This window comes from Denticeps clupeoides, chromosome 6 (genome assembly GCF_900700375.1).
Source record: "Denticeps clupeoides chromosome 6, fDenClu1.1, whole genome shotgun sequence".
NCBI lineage: Eukaryota > Metazoa > Chordata > Actinopteri > Clupeiformes > Denticipitidae > Denticeps > Denticeps clupeoides.
In genome coordinates, this window is record NC_041712.1 from 17,866,216 (window position 1) to 17,887,442 (window position 21,227).

General features: G+C 43.4%; 1 protein-coding gene across 7 annotated transcripts in view; it reads left to right on the forward strand.

The window, feature by feature from the left end:
* jade2 (jade family PHD finger 2) overlaps window positions 1-21,013 on the forward strand; it is a 63,473-nt gene extending 42,460 nt beyond the window's left edge. For all 7 annotated transcript variants that reach the window (XM_028983409.1, XM_028983410.1, XM_028983413.1 and 4 more), the window contains 3 exons: window positions 11,031-11,148; window positions 14,791-14,907; window positions 19,338-21,013. In XM_028983409.1, the coding sequence (XP_028839242.1) occupies window positions 11,031-11,148; window positions 14,791-14,907; window positions 19,338-20,143 (1,041 nt within the window). In that variant the 3' untranslated portion in view covers window positions 20,144-21,013. The remainder of the gene's footprint in view (window positions 1-11,030; window positions 11,149-14,790; window positions 14,908-19,337) is intronic.
* The last annotated feature ends 214 nt before the right edge of the window (window positions 21,014-21,227 follow it).

Below are 21,227 nucleotides of genomic sequence, written 5' to 3' on the forward strand. Positions count from 1 at the left end.
CTTTCACGTGTTTGAATTTGCATTGATAACCTTCTTATCAGCACTGTAAATGCCACATGGTGCCCACTCAACAGTGTGTTCAGTTTGCTGAAATGGGCAAACACACCTTTAAAGGTTATTCTGTCTTCTCTGTGTTGCTGAGCCATGAAAGTGATGTCCCACAGTACAGATTTATGTGGTGTCTACCCGCTTGCTTCATGGGCCAGACAGTGATGCCATTGTTAAGCTCTCGGTGGGTCCCACCTAACATTTATCTTCATCTTTATCAACACAGAGGGCATGAATAACTTAATATGCTGGTGCATATTAAAAAAAGTGCTGTGTCCATCAGAACCTTGTGTGGAAGATTCTGGGGGAATGTTCAATTGCTGGATTATATCTCTTTTTGAAGTCCTGTGAGCAGCGTACAATCTGGCCACACTGTCCCTAAATCCCCCCTCCCGTCGTCTCTTTCCACTCACTCCATTTCCCATTCCTCCTCTTCACCAATCACAGAAGTGGATGTGTACCAAGGGGAGTGCCCTTGGGTGATGTGGCATAGTAGAGGGTGGGAATGCTGAGGTGCTGTGGTTTCCACTCCATTAGACACGCCAGCTTTGGGGCTGTGTTGGGCTGGAGTGCCACTGGGAGAGGGGATCGTGGAGGATTACCCTAGTAACAGGGAGAGACCATAGAAAGCTTTCGTCAGAAAGGACAGCTGTTCAAACCTCTGAGTCCCTCTTCCCTGCTTCCTCAATTCAGTTCAGACTGTAACAAGTGACAGAGTTTGTGCGGATCATCAAAAAGTCTTAAAAAGTCTTGGAATTTGATCTTCTAAAATTAAGGCCTTAAAAATACTGTGTACCCAATAAATCAAATTAAACAAGCTTCAATTTGTCAGTAGTCTACCTGTCACTGTGTGCGAGGTTTACTAAGCACAGTGCACACATGGGAATGACCTAACCTGTTTGGTGCCCTGCCACTGAAAATATAGGCTTATACTGGGTTTGTTCTTCTCATGTCTGAATGTTGCCCATTTATTTCCACAAAATTCACCAGAATTAAAAAATTATCTACTTTTTTTTAAGCATGGGCTGCTTGACAATAATGATGATCAGAGTTATTATATATCAGACTGTTTATATATTTGGGCCCAGGGGCCAACTAGTTATGTGTTAAAAGTGTGTTGCTGCTCACCTCCCAAGCATGGAAAAAAGTTCAGGCTATCAGCCTTGAAAAAGCCTTCTTTGATTGATGCCCACAATGCCACCCTGGGCAACATCCTATGTCACCAATAAATCCCAAAAACCACTGGGATTATTTGTTGAATTACAACACCCATTTACCAATATTTAACATTATTAGGTGATGATAAGATGAAGATTGGGCTTTGGAAGCACAAATGTGAACCTAGGCATAGCATGAGTAATTATATAGCATTTTATACACAACGTGCCTCAGGTTAAAACGTCATTATATTATATAATAAGTGTTATAAACATTTTGGGTTGTGTGTGTGTGTGTGTGTGTGTGTGTGTGTGTGTAACACAAGTTAGGGATCAGTGGGCTTGTTTAATGAGCTGAGGGACAAATTGCGATACAGGACGACCAGGTCAGAACAGATCCAAAACTAGGTCAGGGGAGGCCAAGGCTCTTTTACACTTCTGATCCCTCGGGAGAGAGAGGTTGCTGAAGCTTTTGATGCTGGTCATGACAAAAAGGGGGCAGAACATACAGTGCATCAGCGCTTGCTGCTTGTGTGGCCACATGCAATGTCTGCTGAAAATCCTTTGGTCTTGCATTTGTAAAAGATGTACTCCCCTTCATGACAGTGGCCTCTTTAAGCGGGACATGGCATTACGTGGTCAGAATTGATCAGGAATGGCTCAAGGTGTTACCGTGGCCTCCAGAGTCCACAGATCATACCGGACTAGAAAGCTGCTAATCTGCTGCTAACTTGTTGGTACCAGACACCACAGAACAAGCCCAGAGGTCGTGTGGACACCACGCCTGTGTGCATGTACGCGTGTGTATACATCCATGAAGATCTAGTCCTCCTTATTGATGTTTCTCTTTCCTGCATCTAGGGTCTGTTTGCGTATGTGGGCGTTTTTGTGTTTATTTGCTTATTTATTTTTGTTATAAATAAAGGCACCTTCACAGTGTCCACATGGACAAGGCCAGCCCCGCTGCCTGGCACTCTGCCTCGCACCATTCCTGTCCACTCCCGCCGCCAAGTACAACTCAGCAGGTCGCTGGGCATGGGGAGGATGCCGCCAGAACATTTATGAAACCACATTATCCGAGACGGGAAGGGTGTGTCTCCAAAAACCGGTCGACCCCTGCTCTGTACACTCTGTACGCCTGGATGGGTGCGTCAGTCAGTTTTTCTTGGCTGCACACTCTGGATACATAAACACACTTTTTTTGTTGTTGTCAAAGCCACTGCTGTTGTCCAATTATCAGAAAAGGGAGGAGAACATGTAGAAAAATTATGAAAAGACCAAGAGAACAAAATGAATGAGTAAAAAAAAAAAAAAGCCATTTGACACCCTCTCCCTTGTGTCTCTGGGCTTTCTTTGAATGATGGGGACAACGTGTGACCTGCAGGTCTGTGGTGTTGCACAACGACGCCCGGGTTCACAGCGAGGGCAGAGGCTGAGTGGGAATGGGTGGTTCTTTTGCCCCATGGGCGGACCCTCAGACCTGCTCTGTTCAACTGTAACCTCTGCTCTCATGGCCACCTTAATCTTGAAGAAGCTGTGAAGTGAAGTGAAGTGATAGTCACATGTGATACACAGCAGCACAGCACACGGTGCACACAGTGAAATTTGTCCTCTGCATTTAACCCATCACCTGAGTGAGCAGTGGGCAGCCATGACAGGCGCCCAGGGAGCAGTGTGTGGGGACGGTGCTTTGCTCAGTGGCACCTCAGTGGCACCTTGTAGGATCGGGATTCTTCTGATTACGGGGCCAATTCCTTAACTGCTAGGCCACCACTGCCCCGCCACAGCTTGTTGTGTACTATAGGTCAGGTTTGGTCAATTTCAAAGGCAAATGACATTTCAAATAATGTATTTATATTAGGATCTTCTTGGTCATCTTATGGAACTTTGATTACAAAACATAACATGTCAATAATTAAGTCTGGATATAGACTAATAGAGAACGTCTGTGAAGTTCTCCATTCAATGATTAATTTAGTGTGGGGTCTCAAGAGGTTCTGGGACTACCATGTGTCACCAGATCACCTTAAATGCACCTTCTCATAGATTCGCCAACCTCTGTTAGAGATGGTCACCCTTCATCCAACAGATAATCTCAGAAAGAGGCATGCTGGGATACCACCGATACCCTGCTCCTGCTCCTGGAATTCCCCCCACAGGTCCTTCCCCCATCTTTTTCCTGTAACCCCCCCACCCCATCTCAGTCTCCTGCCCCTCCTCATTTTGAGTGTGATTTGTTTCATGACTTTTCTCTGATTTATGCAGAGATGCTTCACAAAGCCTTCAACCTCTAACTTTTTATTTTTAGTGCTGCAGATATTTTCCCTGACGTCTGTTCCATACTTTTTCTATCTCTCTTTTTCCATTTCCTATTCCAGGTCCAGCCCTTTTCTACCCTTTATCTCTCTTAAGTATCCCTTTCCTCAGTTCTTTTGTGTGCTTCAGTGCCAACCGGTCGGGCAGCTTCAATGGCATCAATGGGTCTCTGTGTGTCCGTGCCATTAGACGGTATCTCTGTGGGAGTGTGGGAGAGGCGTCGCTGCCCGCGACTTCGGCAGCGAGAGCATTGTGATATCAGCTCCAAGGATGAAATGAATATGAGGCAGGGGGCATAAATATTTATACCTGTCCCCAGTATAATTTTTCGCTGTTGTATATTCTTTCACTCCCTCCTCCGGCACATAGGCCAGGATACCTGGCATCAGGATAAATTATTCAGGTCACAAAACCCTTGAATTGAAAATGACTTCACTGAGTCGTTTAGACAACGTGGCTGTTTGTGAGGCCTGGAGATGTGATACTGAGGCGGGTCGTGTCGGCCGTCACCCATCCCATAGCCTCATGCCCCAAGGCTTTCACTAGAGAGAGACACACAGTGACCTGGTTTGTGGTGGGCAGACGAAGAGAGTGAGACGCGCTGTAAAGGGCTCATTGAAGCATGTTATGTGTGTGCTACTGATCTTCTGGGGACCATTATGACAAAACAATAATAACAGGAAAAGTATTTGCTCCACCAGAGTGCGATAAAAGTGGATGTGTAAATATGTGCTTTGCCAATAGAAATATCAGCATGCAAATATTTAGTGTTAATATTAGAAAAGTGATATGAGCTACATCTGATTTACATATTGGAAAAGTACACAATGTTATGGTTGTGGTTATACCTTTAAAACATACATACTGTGTAACCTATAGTAATGTTGTATGTACAACATTGTTGTTACATTCACAACAATGTTTTAAATGGTATGCTCCTGTGCATAAATGTAAACAATGTAAACCTAAACATTTATATTTATATTCCTTTAAAAAAAATGAATATTGTAATGTTGTGGAATACTGTGCACATATCGACCAGAAACATGCAGGAACATTTAAAACTAATGTTATAACTCAAAAGGTGATGACAATCAAGGAAAATCAGGCACACAAAACAACATGGAACATCAGGAAAACCTGGCCCAGACTGCCAGGTAACATTTGGATCATGTCAAATAAATATGTAATGGATTCTTAATACAGAAATGTCAAACTTCTTAAAAGTGTTGATTTATTCAGTCAATACTCTGCTGGGGCTTAAACTGTATGTTTTTTAATTAAGTAAGTTAAACAAACGGCCTTTGATGCAGTATGTATAATATTTGATTTGCACATTATGACATCGGTTCTCATCAGGGTATAAAACTTGCCAGCCACGTCATCATTGTCACACCTCAACTCCGCCACATTTGGACAGCAGGACAGAAGGAGAGGCTTTGTAAATTAGTAATGAAGCTGAACGAAATGTCCCAGAGTTGACCTGGGGTCAGTCTTAAATATTTTACCACTGTGTTCTTAGAGAAAGGGGTGCGTCACTGCAGGTTATTTTTTTTTTTTTTTTAAACACTAATATTGCCTGTACACACTTTCCCTACGGGTTAAAGCAAGGTGTTTAATTTAAGCTTTTTAACCATTCCCTGCAACACAAAAGACTCATTGTGGCCACACAAACTAGAATTACAACGTCTGTGCATTGCACTCAAGCCCTCTGTGTGATCACTGGTGCTTTATAATGGTCTGCAGGTTTTTATAATATGAAAACAATATTTGAGTTTTCAGGAAGTAGTGGGGGGCCGGACCCCCGCTGTTTCATTCTGACCAGTTTTGTGTACGGTCATCTGGGCTAGCTGGCAAATGGCACTCTGCGTTTAGGCCAGTTCCTACCAAATAAGAGGCGAGAGCTTTTTCCCACTGGGGAGCTTCTGATTATCAGAGATTTAGGGTTTCTGTTTATATGGCCTAGGTTGGGATGGGGGGTGTGTCTCTTATAGACCCACGTTAAACATAAATGCTGTGCTCTCCAAGCCCATTGTTGAGTTGGGTTCTGCTGTCGTTGCCGCATCATTTTAAACTGGTACTGAAGGCCCTGTTGTGTGCGTGGGCAGACGTCAACAGCACATCTTTGTTGACACAGTGGGATGTTGCAGGACACGGCCTTGCTTTTCCACAGAACTCATAATTATCAGACGTCTCTGCTGACAAGAAACAGAAATAGCACTCGTCCCGGCACGGGGTGGACAGTGACTCATGACCAGGACACAGGCTGTCACCCTCCTCTTTGTCTGTTAAACCACACCGCTGCATCCGTTCCCTGACCGACCATGGAAACTACGTTCAAGCAAATCTGCACTGACCCACTCCTACTGAGGTGAATGAACGCATCACAGATTCCCTCTGACTCTCTCTCTCACTTTCCGATGTTTTATCATTCTTCACTCTTAAATCTGGAAACATGAGCCCAGCTCTGTGTTCAGGATCAGGAACACACACCGCAGAGCCCAGGAACGTAAACACTCTCATCCCCTCGTGGGACAGACTGGCTGTTTCTCCTTAAATCTGTCAGCGCTTCACCTCCCCCTCGTTTCTCTTTTGGTAAACATGCACTGGAGCAGGTTGTCAATTCGAGTGTGTGGTTTGTGTACTGCATGAATATTTGGGTTTGGAGGAGAGCTGAGAGGGCTGATCTTCTGTGTCTAAAAGACAAGTGCATCTGGGCATCACAAGGACAGGATCGCGTTCACCTTACTAAGCAGACATGAACAAAGTGCACATATTAAAAGGCCCTTAAGGGTTCCTAATAATCATGATACTTCTCAAAATACATATGTTAGATTTACATTTCTTCATTTGGCAGGGAACATTAAATCTGTCATCACTATGTGTGCATATATATGCAGTGAAGTAGCATTTTTAAAATACATGGCTCTAAGCATGTAAGCTTTCCTCTCTGTTGTAAAGTATTTATTGTCATACAAGGAAGTACCACTACTGAAGTACCTGAGTGGGAACATGCCAGCCAACACTCAGGTGATAAAAGGAAGACCTGTAGATTTTTAATCACCCCAGCAACCTCATGTATATTGATCATCTGGATTTTCTTTATACATCTTTTCCTACAGTTTTCATCATACATCCTCCAAACTTTGCACGTTTTTCCCATTCGTTTGTAATGGGATTTTTGACTCATTTCCCATAATCAGAAGGTTGGGTTTTTGTTGTGTGCATCGTGTGCTGTGATGCAATGTTTTTCTAATGACAATCACTTTCATCTGGGTTCATCTTAATTTTCTCTTCCACTTTTTCACCCCCACTTTATCTCTTTTTCACAACCCTCCATCCCTCAGTGGGGCAGTGTTAGCATAGCGGTTAAGGAAGCAGCCCCGTAATCAGAAGGTTGCCGGTTCGAATCCCCATCTGCCAAGGTGCCACTGAGCAAAGCACCGTCCCCACACACTGCTCCCCGGGCGCCTGTCATGGCTGCCCACTGCTCACTCAGGGTGAGGGGTTAAATGCAGAGGAAAATTTTCACTGTGTGCACCGTGTGCTGTGCTGCTGTGTATCACAAGTGACAATCACTTCACTTTCACTTTCCCATTGAAGCCTATTCCTTTTTGTGAGCAATAGTGGTCTTAAAACCTTAAAGCCTTAAAACCACAACAAATACGTATACCAAACGAAGGCAACGTTTTGTTCCTTTTGTCTGATTGGTATTTTTTGGTGATGTGTTGTGTCTCCATTAAGCTAAGAACATTAAAGACCCCTTTAACATTATCATTTACCATTAAACATTATTTGCACTTCAATTTACCTCCACTCATTTTTAATCTTAATCAATGAATCTTTTTTATTGTGAGTGCAGGTAGTACTACTACCCACTAGTGGGTAACACACTCGCCTATGAACCAGAAGACCTGGGTTCAAATCCCACTTACTACCATTGTGTCCCTGAGAAAGACACTTAACCCTAAGTTGCTCCAGGGGGACTGTCCCTGTAACTACTGATTGTAAGTCGCTCTGGATAAGGGCGTCTGATAAATGCTATAAATGTATATGAATATTTCCATGAAAGGTATTTTACTGTTACGTTTAATGCACTGTAACATATAGTGAGACTGTGCAGTTATAAGCAATAAAGCAGTTGGACTGATTATATAGTATACTTGCCTGTTTAAGACAACTTGAATTTCATAATATGAGATTTACTTTTATCTAATTTAGAATGAAAAATAGATACACACTTAGTTATCTAATTGGATATTTTCTTACTCACTCAATCATAACCGCATTGTCCTACTCAGGGTCGTGGTTGCCCATCATGGCACACTGGGCATCAGCCCACCAGTTTACTTAGTGTGGGGGTCTTTAGATGGCAGGATTTATTCAATGATTCACAATGATAGAATAAAAAAAAACATTTATACACCAATATATGTATGTCTAGACATTATCATATAAATCGGTTCTAGTTTGTGTACATAGACCCCTTTGAGAATGTTAAATAAATGCTGCAATTGCAAGTACAGTTATACTCACACACGCCATGTGCTTTTATATCCACACTGCTGGTGGGGGGGCTGTATAGCAGCACAGTGCATGTGGCTGGGAGGTGCAGACTCAGTCGTTGTCTGACCCACTTTTCCTGCCTCGCCTCCCCAGTGTGTGTTTTTGAGATGTAGCTGCCTGCCGTTTCCCTGTGCGGCGGCATCCCACCCCCCATATTCATTTAGAGTCTGTAGTCTGGTGGTTCTCATCGTGCTCATTCCCATTGATTTGGCTGCCATTCATCTGCTTTTCTCCCTCCTCTAGTGGTAGTGGTATACATTGCTTAGCAGTCAACCCCTGTTTCATTTTGGCACCCGCTGTACGCATCAGTGTGTCATTCACCAGAGATGGCCTGGCACATCGTCGTCCTGAACGCAGGGCAGTGTGGCATCTGCTGTCATCAGGTTCTAATTAAACCCACAGGTGCTTGACAGGAGTTGTGGGGGCACAATGAGATGTCTGAAACACTTTTAATGATCTCTGGGTGCAGGGTAGCAATAACTTCTGAAAACAAATAAAAGGAGTAAGATACAGTACAGGCCAAAAGTTTGGACACACCTTCTCATTCAATGTGTTTTCTTTATTTTCATGACCATTTACATTGGTAGATTCTCACTGAAGGCATCAAAACTATGAATGAACACATGTGAAGTTATGTAATTAACAAAAAGTCGGGACCTGGCCTCCACAGTCACCGGACCTGAACCCAGTCGAGATGGTTTGGGATGAGCTGGACCACAGAGTGAAGGCAAAGGGTCCAACATGTGCTACACACCTCTGGGAACTCCTTCAAGACTGTTGGAAAAGCAGGTGATGACCTCTTGAAGCTCATCGAGAGAATGCCAAGAGTGTGCAAAGCAGTAATCAGAGCAAAGGGTGGATATTTTGAAGAAACTAGAATATAAAACATGTTTTCAGTTATTTGACCTTTTTTTGTTAAGTACATAACTCCATATGTGTTCATTCATAGTTTTGATGCCTTCATTGAGAATCTACCAATAAAAATGGTCATGAAAATAAAGAAAACACATTAGATGAGGAGGTGTGTCCAAACTGTACCGTATGTGTAGGATAAGACAACATATTAAAGCATTATTTTTTAATCTGACATTAACATTTACAGCATTTATCAGACGCCGTTATCCAGAGCAATTTATAATCAGTAGTTAAAGGGGAAGTCCCCCTGGAGCAACTTAAGTGTCTGGCTTGGGGACACCATTGAAAGAGTTGTTATTTGCTGATTTATACATACATTTACAAAAGGAACAATATGAAAAATGACCACTGTTTTATGTAACTTGGTACTGATTCCATGCACACTTGTTTGTTTCCATTCATCTAAAATATTACATTTCTCTAAAATCCTCTTTGTTATGCACCTCTTCATATGTGTGTGTGTGTGTGTGTGTGTGTGTTTGTGTAGTCTTGATCTCAGCATTATAGAAATAGACACATTTTTGGTAGAGATTAGATTCTGTCAGATGGCACCCAAACTAAACACACACACTCTCTCTCTCGCTCTCTCTCTCTCTCTCTGGTGCTACTATCAGACTTTGCCATCTGATGATACGATCACACTCGTTGACACTTTTGGCTAAGCCGCATAGGAATACAAACGTGGACGAACACGTTCCCTAACGCCACCACCATTCTGTTCCATCTGAGGGAAAATATGGCCACTGTGTAGGACACGGAGGGTGCAGATAAAAACACATTTTCTCCCTCCCCCTCTCTGTTAGCCCCCCTCACCGCTTTCTCTGTACTCTCTCCATCCTCTTCCCATCAGTATGAGTAATACCCCGTCTCTCTCTCGCGCGCGCACACACAACTACAAACACACCCAGCTACAAACACACTGAATTATCATGACTGCGGACACAGTCACATGAATACACAATCAGACACTCATACAGATGTGACACACGGACATGGTCCACACTGTGTGTTGAGCTATGGTCTGGCCTTCAGTCACCGCCTGATTCTTAGCCTTTGACTGTGCCAGAGTGGACTGGCCCGGCTCCAGCCAGAGTTGCCCCCCCAGGGGTCGTGCGCGAGTCCAGCGTGGGACAGAACGCACCGCTTTTGCAACACATGTTGATCTGCGGCCCAGAATGAGGAGGGGGTGGTGGTGGTTTGAGGGGGGGTGGGGAAACATATGAAAGTGATTTGACAGAAAGAGTTGGAGAATGCTGCAGAAAGAAAATTAGACGTCTGGTCTGAGAGGCTGACATTCCTTCACCCCCGTCCTGCTGTTGGTCTGTTGAGTCTTTGCACTGCTGCAAAGCATCCTGGGAGGTTAGTGAGTGCATTAGACTCAGTCTTGTCTCTTTGCTTTTTTCATTATATTATGTGTTTGTGTGAGTCTTTACAAAGGATCCTATAGGACTATATGTGTGTGTTTGCAGTCCTTCTTTCTGCTTAGGGTTTAGTGTAAACCCTACTTAGGGTTTAGTGTCTTGCTCAGGGACACAATGGTGATAAGTGGGATTTGAACCTGGGTCTTCTGGTTTATAGGTGAGTGTGTTACCCACTAGGCTACTACCACCCTACCCCTACTACCACCCTGATACCTTGAGTGTGAAAGGGTTTTGTCTTTTTTGAGGGGTTCTTGTCAGTCAGTTGGTCAGAAGTCTCCAATTCATGGCCCTTTTCCCTCCGAGGGCGACTCTGCGAAAGCATGAGTCACAGAGTTCGATGAGTCAGACTGGATTTTCAACCACACTCTGCCTTTATGACATTTTAGTGCTAGGAAATTGGAGAGCAGACAATGCTCTCTCACACACTCTCACACACACATTCTCTTCTTACCAGGGCAATAAGCCAGACCTCACCCTACACCTGCATGTCACCAAAACGGCTGTGTTGCCAGATGTGCAGCTTGACCCTTTGTTGTACAGGAGTGCCCAGGGCTGTTGTGCAAGTTTAATGTTGTGTGTGTGGTTGTGTTTTTTCTGTCTCTCTCAGGTGAGGAATCTCTGCTACATGGTGACGAGGCGGGAGAGGATGAAGCTGTCTTTGTGTGACCTGCAGGAGAAGATCTTCCACCTACAGATCCAACTGCTAGAGGATGACCTGGCAGGAGGTCAGTGAAACACACAGACACATTATACTACATGCACAAAAATCATTGTTGATGCTTTTGTTTTTGCATCAATGTAATAACTATGTAACAAATGTATTTATAAATGTGCAATACAAAAGTGATTTCTTATACAAGATCAGACACATAGACAGTCACAAATAATCATCACCAGTACCAGCACATTCCCAGGCTGTGGCTGAGCTCCACTGCCCTGTGCACACAGCTCCAGGATGAAGTGCAACAAGCTGTGATCAATAGTGGTGAACGGAGCAGTGCTCCATCTACATGTAGAGTCCTGCACCACAAGCAGCAGCTCCATTATGTCACCAGTGGGAATCTAATGCAGTGTGGGGCTGTGCAGAAATGCGTTTTTCTCCGCCTGCATTGAATTAGAGCACAGGGTAACTTTGTGTGTGTGTGTGTGTGTGTGTGTGTGTGTAGTAATGCAGTGTGATCATTAGTGAGGAGCTATAGTCTGAGTGTAGTCTGTGTATGTCAGCAGGTTTGTGTGTGTGCGTGCGTGTGTGTGTGTGTGTGTGTGTGTGTGTGTGTGTGTGATTAGGAGAGTGTCCTGTTCGGAACTCAATTTGCAGCGTTCATCATTCCTCCGCTCTCGTAGCCAGTACAGAACTCCTGACACTGCAGTTTTTCCCCCTATGCTATCTGGCGTGTGTGTATGTGTGTCTAGGGCTGAAGCATGGTGTAATGTTGTTTATTTTCCTTAACTCCAGGAGCAGTGAAGTGGTAAAAACTATTTAAAGTGACAGCTGATGACAGTTAAAAAAGGAAAATCTCTTATAAAAAAATGAATGTGGAGACTGAAGAGTATAAACCAGTGGTGCCGCAGCGGCTCTCACACCTGAAACAGACAGTCTTGCGCACCTTCCAAATTCCCTCCAGGCCCTTTCTAATGAGTGGGATTTTTACCATAAGGCCCTTTAAGCTATAATTACACTCCAGTAACCCACCCTATTGTAATTTTTTTATCCACATTAATGTATTTTCCAGGTAGTCACCAGTTGATAAAAGATAATGTTCATCATGTTCCTGGAAAAAAAATTAAAATTTTAGTAATTGCTTTTTGTTCCCAGTTTGTTTCTAATCCCTGAGCCCCCATGTGAGGTGGTGTGTGCCTGAGTAAGAGTAACACTCTTCCACTATCCTGTCGTCTCGTATAAAAGCGATGCTGGGTGAACATCCACACATTTCACACCAGACATCAGAGTTACTATAGCCTGGCCTTTATTTATTTATTTGTTCCTCTCTGGTGACTGGGGTATTGCAGAAGATATGATTGGTCATAATAGCATTACAGACAAGTGAAGGGTGGTCATCAAAATATATTTAAATGAACTTATCAATAGAAAAATTGGAAATTAATACACAATGCCTATGCATTGCTAAGAAAACTGTCCTCAAGAACTGCAAAAATAAAAATAATCTAAACATCAACCAGTATAGAGATAATTTAATGGACTGTTATTAGTCTTGATGCATCCTCTGCCACCACGTCAGGTCAATCTCTCTGGGCTCCTTTGATCAACTCCATCACAGAATGGGGCTCTTGGGACGTATGTGGGATCCGGCAAGTGTACCAGGCTCTAAAATAATATGGACCCCTTTAATAGCCAAATAAATCAATTATTGCCAGAGTGAATAAACATTTAATTAGTTGTTAATATTTTTATAACACCTTATAATTCAGATAATTTCAGTTTGCATATTTATATTAACAGTACAGTATTCAGACCTGAAATGTGTAATATTGGTTTAATTTACGTTTTGTTCACGTTTTGGTTTTCTGTCCCTTCCTTACCTTCTGGGGTGAAGCACAGGGTTGGGGCGGTGGCTCTTCTGCAAAGAGTGGGCCAGTTTTCTTTCTCTCCTCTGTAGCTGAGGGACTTTTTTTATGTTGCCTCTCTCTGCACTGATTTGTACAGCTGCATTTGTAGTTGTTTTTTTTTTATGAGGTCAAGTGTATTTCTGGGAGAGCGTCTGCTGTAGACAGAACACACAGCCAAACATAAATATGAACACATATAACTTGTGATATAATCACAATGAAACAGTCGTCTGTGCTACCAGGGACCCCCAGTCCGGCACAGGTTTCACCCTCATCATGTACAGGACCCAAGGAGCAGAATTGCAAGAAACTGGTGTGCTTATTGGACTTATCGAAGTCACAACAATAGATTTATCGCAATCTGTCCGGCAAAGCAGCCCCAAACCAGGATTCCCCCTCCACCAAAATGAGGTTTTGATGGTGGTGTGCTGTGTGGGTCAACTCAACTTTATTTTGCCAGTAGGAACCTCCAGGTGCTCTTTGACAAACTTAAAATGCGCATCAATGTTTTTTTTGGACAGCAGTGGCTTCCTCCGTCATGTCTTCCCATGAGCTCCATTCTTGTTTACAATACATAATTATGAATTATAGGTTCGCAGACGGAGATGTTAGCATATGCCCGAGATCTTTAGCTGTCTTTAGCTGATACTCTAGGATTCTTCTTCACCTCACTGAGCATTCTGCACTCTTGCAATCATCTTTACAGGACAGCCACTCCTACGGGTGTCAAATCTGTGCAACACATCAATGTTTATGCAATACCAATACATGGAACTGAAATGACCAACAACATACCACTGGTCTAAAAGCTACACAAGTGCTGTTCAGTTTAACATGATAGCCAGTACTAAGAGTTGAAATGTGGTGCATTGTATGAATAATTTAATTAAGCCTGATGCACTATTCAATAAAACATATATAAACTGAACTGAATGTTTGGCTTAGAATCATAATTTCATAATTTTCATAAACATTTTACATCGCGAGAGGTAAGCATATAAATGTCTGAAAAACCTCCAGTTTTTTTAATACATTGAAATTAAATGATGTTCCACAATATCTGAGTACACATCTTAAATATAAAAATATATATATATAGAAAACTACAGTTTTTTTTACAGATATTACAGATTTTTTTTCAGCATTTTGGTTTTGTTTTCAAGAGAATCACCCTTTATCGTAGGTCTTCTGAGAGCTTTTGTCTGCAAGGCATTGTTCACATCTGGTAATGATTCTTGGGAAAAGCTAATTCAAAAACTGGTGTGTATGTTTTATAGGGCAGGGCAGCTTTAACTAACACCTCCAAATTCATCTCATTTATTGGACTCCAGGTTGGATGACTCCAATTAACTTTAAAAAAAATTTTTTTTTAGATGTCATTAGCCTAAGGCTTCACATACTTTTTCCACCTGCACTGTGAATGTTTACATGGTGTGTTCAATAAACATATAATTATTTATTTAAAAAAATACATATAAAACAAGATAGAATTATTTGTGTGGTATTAGTTAAAGCAGACTGTGTTTGTCTGTTAAGACTTAGAGCAGCGAACATTTTATGACCAATTTGTGCAGAATTCCATATCATTCCAAAGGCTTGCATTTGTAGAGACATTACTCTGTTGCACTTCTATATGTACAATCTAAAAATGTAAAAAATGATTACAGAATTATTGTGTGAAGATGTCTCACATTATTGTGTGAGATATGTCTGTCCAGACATATCTCTCCACATAAACCTTCATGGTGACTGGGCTGTGCACTTTCATTACTAAATGGTTGTATCTCTTTCATCTGCAGACAAATCTCTGAAGGGAGAGAAGGGTCGACAAAATGGAGTGAAGGAACGGAGGAAGAGCAGCCCGGAGAAGAAGGACCGGTGGAAGTCGGAGAACCGCTCTCTGCTGAAGGAGCTGGGTAATTCTGTTTTGCACTTTTATTGAATCAGAATCAAAGTATGTTTATTGTTATTGTAATAAGTACATTATTGAATGGGCAGGATCATAGGATCTCTGCATGTGATCCTGGATTTGTCAGGTCTTCAAAATTGTTGTTGGATTTGAGTTGTAACTCGGGAATTTTCAGTGTAAACAGGACAAGGTGACAGGTGTGCTTGCTCTGCGCAGAGGCTTGAACGTTATCATTAATATTCTAAAGTTGTATCAAAGGTTGGGCGACCTGTGGTTAGCAGATCCTGGATCATGCAGTTGATCTTGGAAATGTGCGGAGATCAGGACCCAGTTCTGTAATTCATGAGTTAACTGGGGATGAAAATCATGGCCTTGCCACACACACACACACGCACAGACACATTCACGCATGCTGACAGCAGCAGGAGCTGATGCTAGTGTGTGTGTGTGTGTGTGTGTGTGTGTGTCGTCATGGCCAGTCTGGCCAGTGTTTGTGTTGTGTGACGTGCTCCTTTGATCTTACCTCAACACCTGGCTATTTTTAGTGCTCCTCCTGTTTGTTTTGAGGGAGCGACGGCGTGAGGGATCATCGGAAGTCATCAGTCATGCATGTTTCCATGACGAGTGCCGCTCTTCTCCTGTCTGAAGATGGTGTGTGTTTCTTAACGGGAGCCATCTGCTCATCATCACATTGAGTAGTGAAACAGAGTGTTACAAAGTGGTCACACAGACACACGCACGCACGCACACACACACCACCTCCTCCTCATAGGGGAGTTACATGATATCGCCTCTGAAAACTCAGCTGTAAAACGCCTACTGAAACATCACACCGCACAGAACCCAACTTCACACTCTGTACTGGCTGATATTTTCCATAATACAGAGCAGCTTAGTGTTACAGATCAAATATACATGAGGTACTGAGGACATTGTTGTTGTTTTCTTGAATTTTTTTTTAACGAGTTATAAATGATGTACTCCACAAAAACAAACAAACAAAAAGATGTAATTGAGCTCGATCATTTTGAACTGTCAAGTAGGAGTGCTGATTGCCTAACCACTTGTTATTGGACAAAAGTGACTTAAAACTCAATTCTTATTAGAGCTCAAGGTTTTAATTTGGTAGTTTTTAGTATTCCAAATTTGCCTCTTGTGAGAACTGATTTGAGAAACAAAAACAAATGGAAGTGCTTTGTTTAAGCTGTGGTTCCAAAATTGGTGTTTGAGTATTATTTCCAATAAAACTGAAGCAACTGCTGGCAAACCTAAGCCCAATTTATCAGAGACAACCATGTTGTTATTATTATTACTATTATTATTGTTATTATTATTATTGATAGATTTTACATTATGAATAGTCATATTGCACTACCTCTCTGTTATGTGATCATGTGTAATACAAATTAGGTTTCTGTATGTTGGATCTGTTTATTCATCTGCCTAATTGGTCCCTGTCTTGAAAAGGTTTTGGACCCACCAATCTGAACAGAAATCAGATACTGAAGCAGGCAGATTTCATGTCTTCTGTACCAAATGGGCTTCTAGCTTTAGTGTGCACGTTAAAAACTCACTGCTCCAGACACATGAATAGGACTTTTTCATTATTTCATGAATGTCAGAAAATTGTTAAATGTTGGGTTCAGGTTAGCCGTGTTTCTGCTGTTCAGCTGCAGCTGAACTGAATGTCAGATAAAAGGTGTCTTCCGGAGCCAATATGAAGATCTATTGGATACTAGTGTACCAGTGAGGCTCTATCGTTGAACTGATGTTCAGACAAAAAAGGTGCCTTCACAAACCAATAGGAAGACCTATTGGATACTAGTGTACCACTGAAGGTCTATAGGACCAACCTCAGTCTGTCCATTATTGAACATTAAATTAGACAAACACATTCAGCAATAATTGAGGGTGGTAGTAGCCTAGTGGGTTAGGCCACAAAATCACAGGTTCAAACCCTACTTACAACCATTGTGTCCCTGAGCAAGACACTAACTTGGACTCGACTGTGCCTGTAAGTACTGATTTTAAGTTGCTCTAGAAAGGGCATCTGACAAATGCTATAAATGTAATAGGAGCGCTGGTAACAAATATTTAAAGGTAAGTAACTTGCTGTCTAGAAGGGCATGAATTTTGTCTAGAGGGAAGTGGTCAGATGACGCGGCTCTTTGGGTATGCACTGCAAACCGGCTGAATCCTCCACTGAGTCTCCAGGCTTTGTGGACTGACCTTGCTGAGTGTTAGAGGCTAAATCTGGGATCAGAGCAGGGCGGAGATACAAGAGGAGCGATTCAGGCTCCATACTTCCCCAGTGCGCTGCTGCAGGCAGCAGTTTTAGTCTCCTCTGCTCTGCTGTAGATCAGAGTCCAGCAGTAGATGAGTCTATGAAGTGTGTTAAGACACACACATGCACGTGTCTTTGTCTCACATTTTCTTTTACTTCTGTTTCTTGCTGCCTGTCTTACTCTACATCACCTTTTCTTTCTATGTCAGTTTCTTTTTCCTTGTTTCACCACTTCTTGCTCTTTCCTCCTGTTTCTTCCTGTTGTTTTCAAGGCGTTGTTAGTCTGGAGTGCAGGATTGCCAAAGGTTGCCAACAAATATTGGGTTAAATATTTGAAATGTATTGCAGCGATGAACTTATTTGTTAAAATCTTGAGGATGTAACAAGCCCCACGTGCTACGTCTATTACTGCGCTTTGAGAATAGGGCTCTCTGTGTTTCTCTTTTTGCCTCCCCCAGTTCGAGCTCTGTCTTCTGTCTTCTCTCTCTCTCTCTCTCTCTCTCTCTCTGCGGCGCGTTGCCCAGGAGATGGCTGGCACCTGAGAGCCGGCAGAGTTCGGCTCTGTCAGGCCCGCTGCACAAACAAATGTCTGGCAGCCGCCCAGCCCCGCATTCCTGGCCCTCTGCACCATAGGACGGGGAGCGCTCGCTCCTGCAGTTCTCCGGCGGTCCTGAACAGCAGCCCAGCCCCCCCAGTCCGGCTCCCCACCCTCTTCCCCCTTACCAGCAGTGCCATGCTGCGTCATGGAAAGAGCTTGCCCCGGGGAGGGCAGAGCCTCGGACTACTGACAACAAATTGTTGTGCTGGTGGGGTTCTGAGTTTGGAAATCCTGTTTCCAGGTAGCTCTCATGTGGATGAGGAGCTATTTTCATCCAGTCCTCCAAAAACCTACTCCAGCTCCCTTATGGTTTGTTTTCGCTTCACCCACAAGTGGAATTAGCGCTCTCTGTTAATCACTATGATTAAAAAGAGACAGCCTGAAGTGAGTTTTGTCCCATCAGGCTTTGCAGGTAGCACTGAAAAGTGCCGTTCACAGAGCGTTGCGTCACAAGAGAAGTGTACTTACTGAGAAGTGGCAGCAAATAGAAATTCAAAGTGAGTTGTACTTCTTAGTACTTTTTAGTACTTTGGGGAGTTGTTAAAAACACTCGGTGATTGTTTGTCCCGTGCTGTGGTAGGAGGATGGCTAGAAAATGGTGGGTTTAACACAATGGCTATTGGAAACCATGGTGCACAGGAAGCACAGTAACGAATACACAAGTATTATCTTTTTTTATATCTGTAATAAATCCTTATTATCAATAATATTGAATTAGGCAAGAGATGTCCAAGCAGCACAGTTGGTCCTTACTGTAACATTGCTGTGTGGCGCAAAATGCAGTTAGTTGGTGGGATTTCATTGGGAGAAATATCAGTGATCTGCCTGACCCTTTCCCAGACAGAAAACATTCCATCAAAAGAACATCAGATCATGTAAATGAGATTTAGCAGACTAAATGTTTGGTTGGCGCAGGTGTTCAGATGCGGTCTCCACACACTCTTATGTGTTTTGTCATCTTGTGCGGGTCATGTGGGCCCTGAAGTGTCCCGCAGGTGTGTTTGTTTTGATGGTGACGATGATGACGATGGCGCCCTATTCCCAAAACAGAGACTGAGATTGTGGGAACAGCCACCTGTTTTCCACAGGTGTCCATGGGAAGGTCAGGAACTGAATGAGGGAAGATGGAAGCTTTAGTTTAAAACACACCTGTAGTTATAAGGTGCATCCTGCTCACGCTAAAGTACATAAACCTCGCAGATGGAGCTGAACAGACGCTCTCCTGTTGTTGAAACGTTCCTCAAAACCTACACTTCATCAGGGCTGACTGTTGTAATGAGGTGAAGCAGTTATGTATTGACCATTTTATTTATTTTCAGAAAAATATGCAGATGGTTTGAGAAAAGGACTACACTAGAGTAACAATCTGGTAGCAGCTTGTATGTGCACATTAAAACACATTAAATAAAATGTGCACAGTAAAACACATTAAATAAAATTATTGGGAGCCAAATTATTAACCTGATATTTATGCACAAAAATGGTCAAAATGGTGTAAAATTGTTAGAATTACAATTTCTGAAGTTGACAACATGCCTCTACACCACATCTGCAGGTCTCCCTCTGGACGGCTCCCTGTTTGACAGCTGGCTGGCTCAGTCTGTGCAGATCACGGCCGACGACATGCTAAGCCAGTGGTCCCTGGGCGGCAACCGCCGCGACAAGACGGTCAGTCTGTTCTCGGACCAGCTTCTCCAGGATGAGCAGAACCTTCTCCGCCTTATGATGGACCAGTCGGTGCAGTCCACATGGAAGACCCCCCAGCTGGGCAGGAAAGGCCGGGGCAAACCACGTGGAAGGGGACATAAGCCCCCATCTCCAGCTGTATCCAATGGTCAAAGGCCGACATCAAGAGCCAAAGTGGGGTGCCAGGGCCTGGTGGAGGAGAAGGTTGGCCACAGGGGGAGACGAGGGGAGAGGCTCCGCACTTCAAAAGCCCTGATGCACCACCAAATGCAGACCCGGAGCGTCGACCCCCAGCTGGACAGCCCTCAGCCTCCCGTTTCCAAAATGGACTCCTGCCACATCTCGGACAATCATGGCACATGGCACAGCCAGAAAGAGCCTGGGAATCCCGTGTCCACCACCAATTCGGTGGGGGGCATCGGAACCCGGGCGGCGCTACGCCTCCGACTTGCCAGGCAAGGTAAGAGATGCTTCAAAAGCTCCGGACAGGAGGGCGCGGAACTGCGCCCGCAGCGGGCGGAGGAGGCAGCGCTGCTGGACACTGACACGGACGGGTACTACTCAGACAGGGAGCACAAGGACCTGGACTCGCGCTCTCTAGGTCGCAAGCTCCGCCTCGGCCAATTGCATGCCGGCAGTGAGGAAGTGCTGAGGCGGGGCGTGTTGGCCTCATGAGCTGAGAACTGCACTCCACATCCATGTACCATGGTTACAGCTACCTACCCCACCCTCCGGTTTCAGTACAGTGTCCACTTGTTTAATTTGCCACCATTAGATCGCTTTCTAGAACCAAATCTGTATAACCCGGTCTATCTGCAAATGTAGGAGCCATTGTGTTTAGGTGGCTTAGTCATTTGGCTACATTATGGGCACCATAATCATTTGTGCTTGTGAAAATCCTTAACAAAAAAAAAACGAACAAAAAAAAAAAACACTCTTGTATGTTGGACAACGGATATGAACTCGCTGAATTTCATATGGAAGTTCCGATGTTGAGATATGGTCATGGTAAGCCATGAGATCACCCACACTGGCAGCTTAAGAGGGTGGTAAGCACTATATACGAGAGGGATGAATACTTTTGGGCATTATTAGCTGGATCAGGTGGTATTCTTCCTCTTCCTAAGATGTATCCAACAAGTCCCTAAGGTGGCTGTGTCATATGAAACCTCGCAGTTAAACCTTGGTGTACAGGAAATATCGGACGTTTATATTCCTTTTTTTTTTTTTAAAGCAGTTATGTAACAGTGGCTGTAAAACCCAGACAAAAGCATACACACACACACAAACAGACACCAAACCTTCTGAATCCCACACAAAAGAAAACATCACCCTATGCGGATGGCGTTTGTTTAGTCCAAAATTCTCTATTGGCCAGGTCTTTATCATCAAAAGCCGCATGATCAGAGATCTTTTAATGGGCTGTGTGCCTTCTGGTCCCCCACCCCCCAAAACAAGGTAATTAATCGCTTTGTTAATCTGATTTATCACAATCATGGAAATTTCTAAAAAAAAAAAAAAAAAAAAAAGAAAAAAAAAAAAAAACAGACTCGTTTTTCCAGTGAAAAGGCTGAACAGAGGGATCAGAGACCTTCTTTTATTGTAGTGCCTCGGAAATTATGTAAATGCAGCATTTGCCATTAATCAACCCAACAACAGAACAATACCGCAGAGATACTATCACGCCAATGCAAAATGCTGCCCTTAGACTACAAATCAAGTTCCAGTCCAAGAGTCTACCATGACTTCGAGCGCTTTG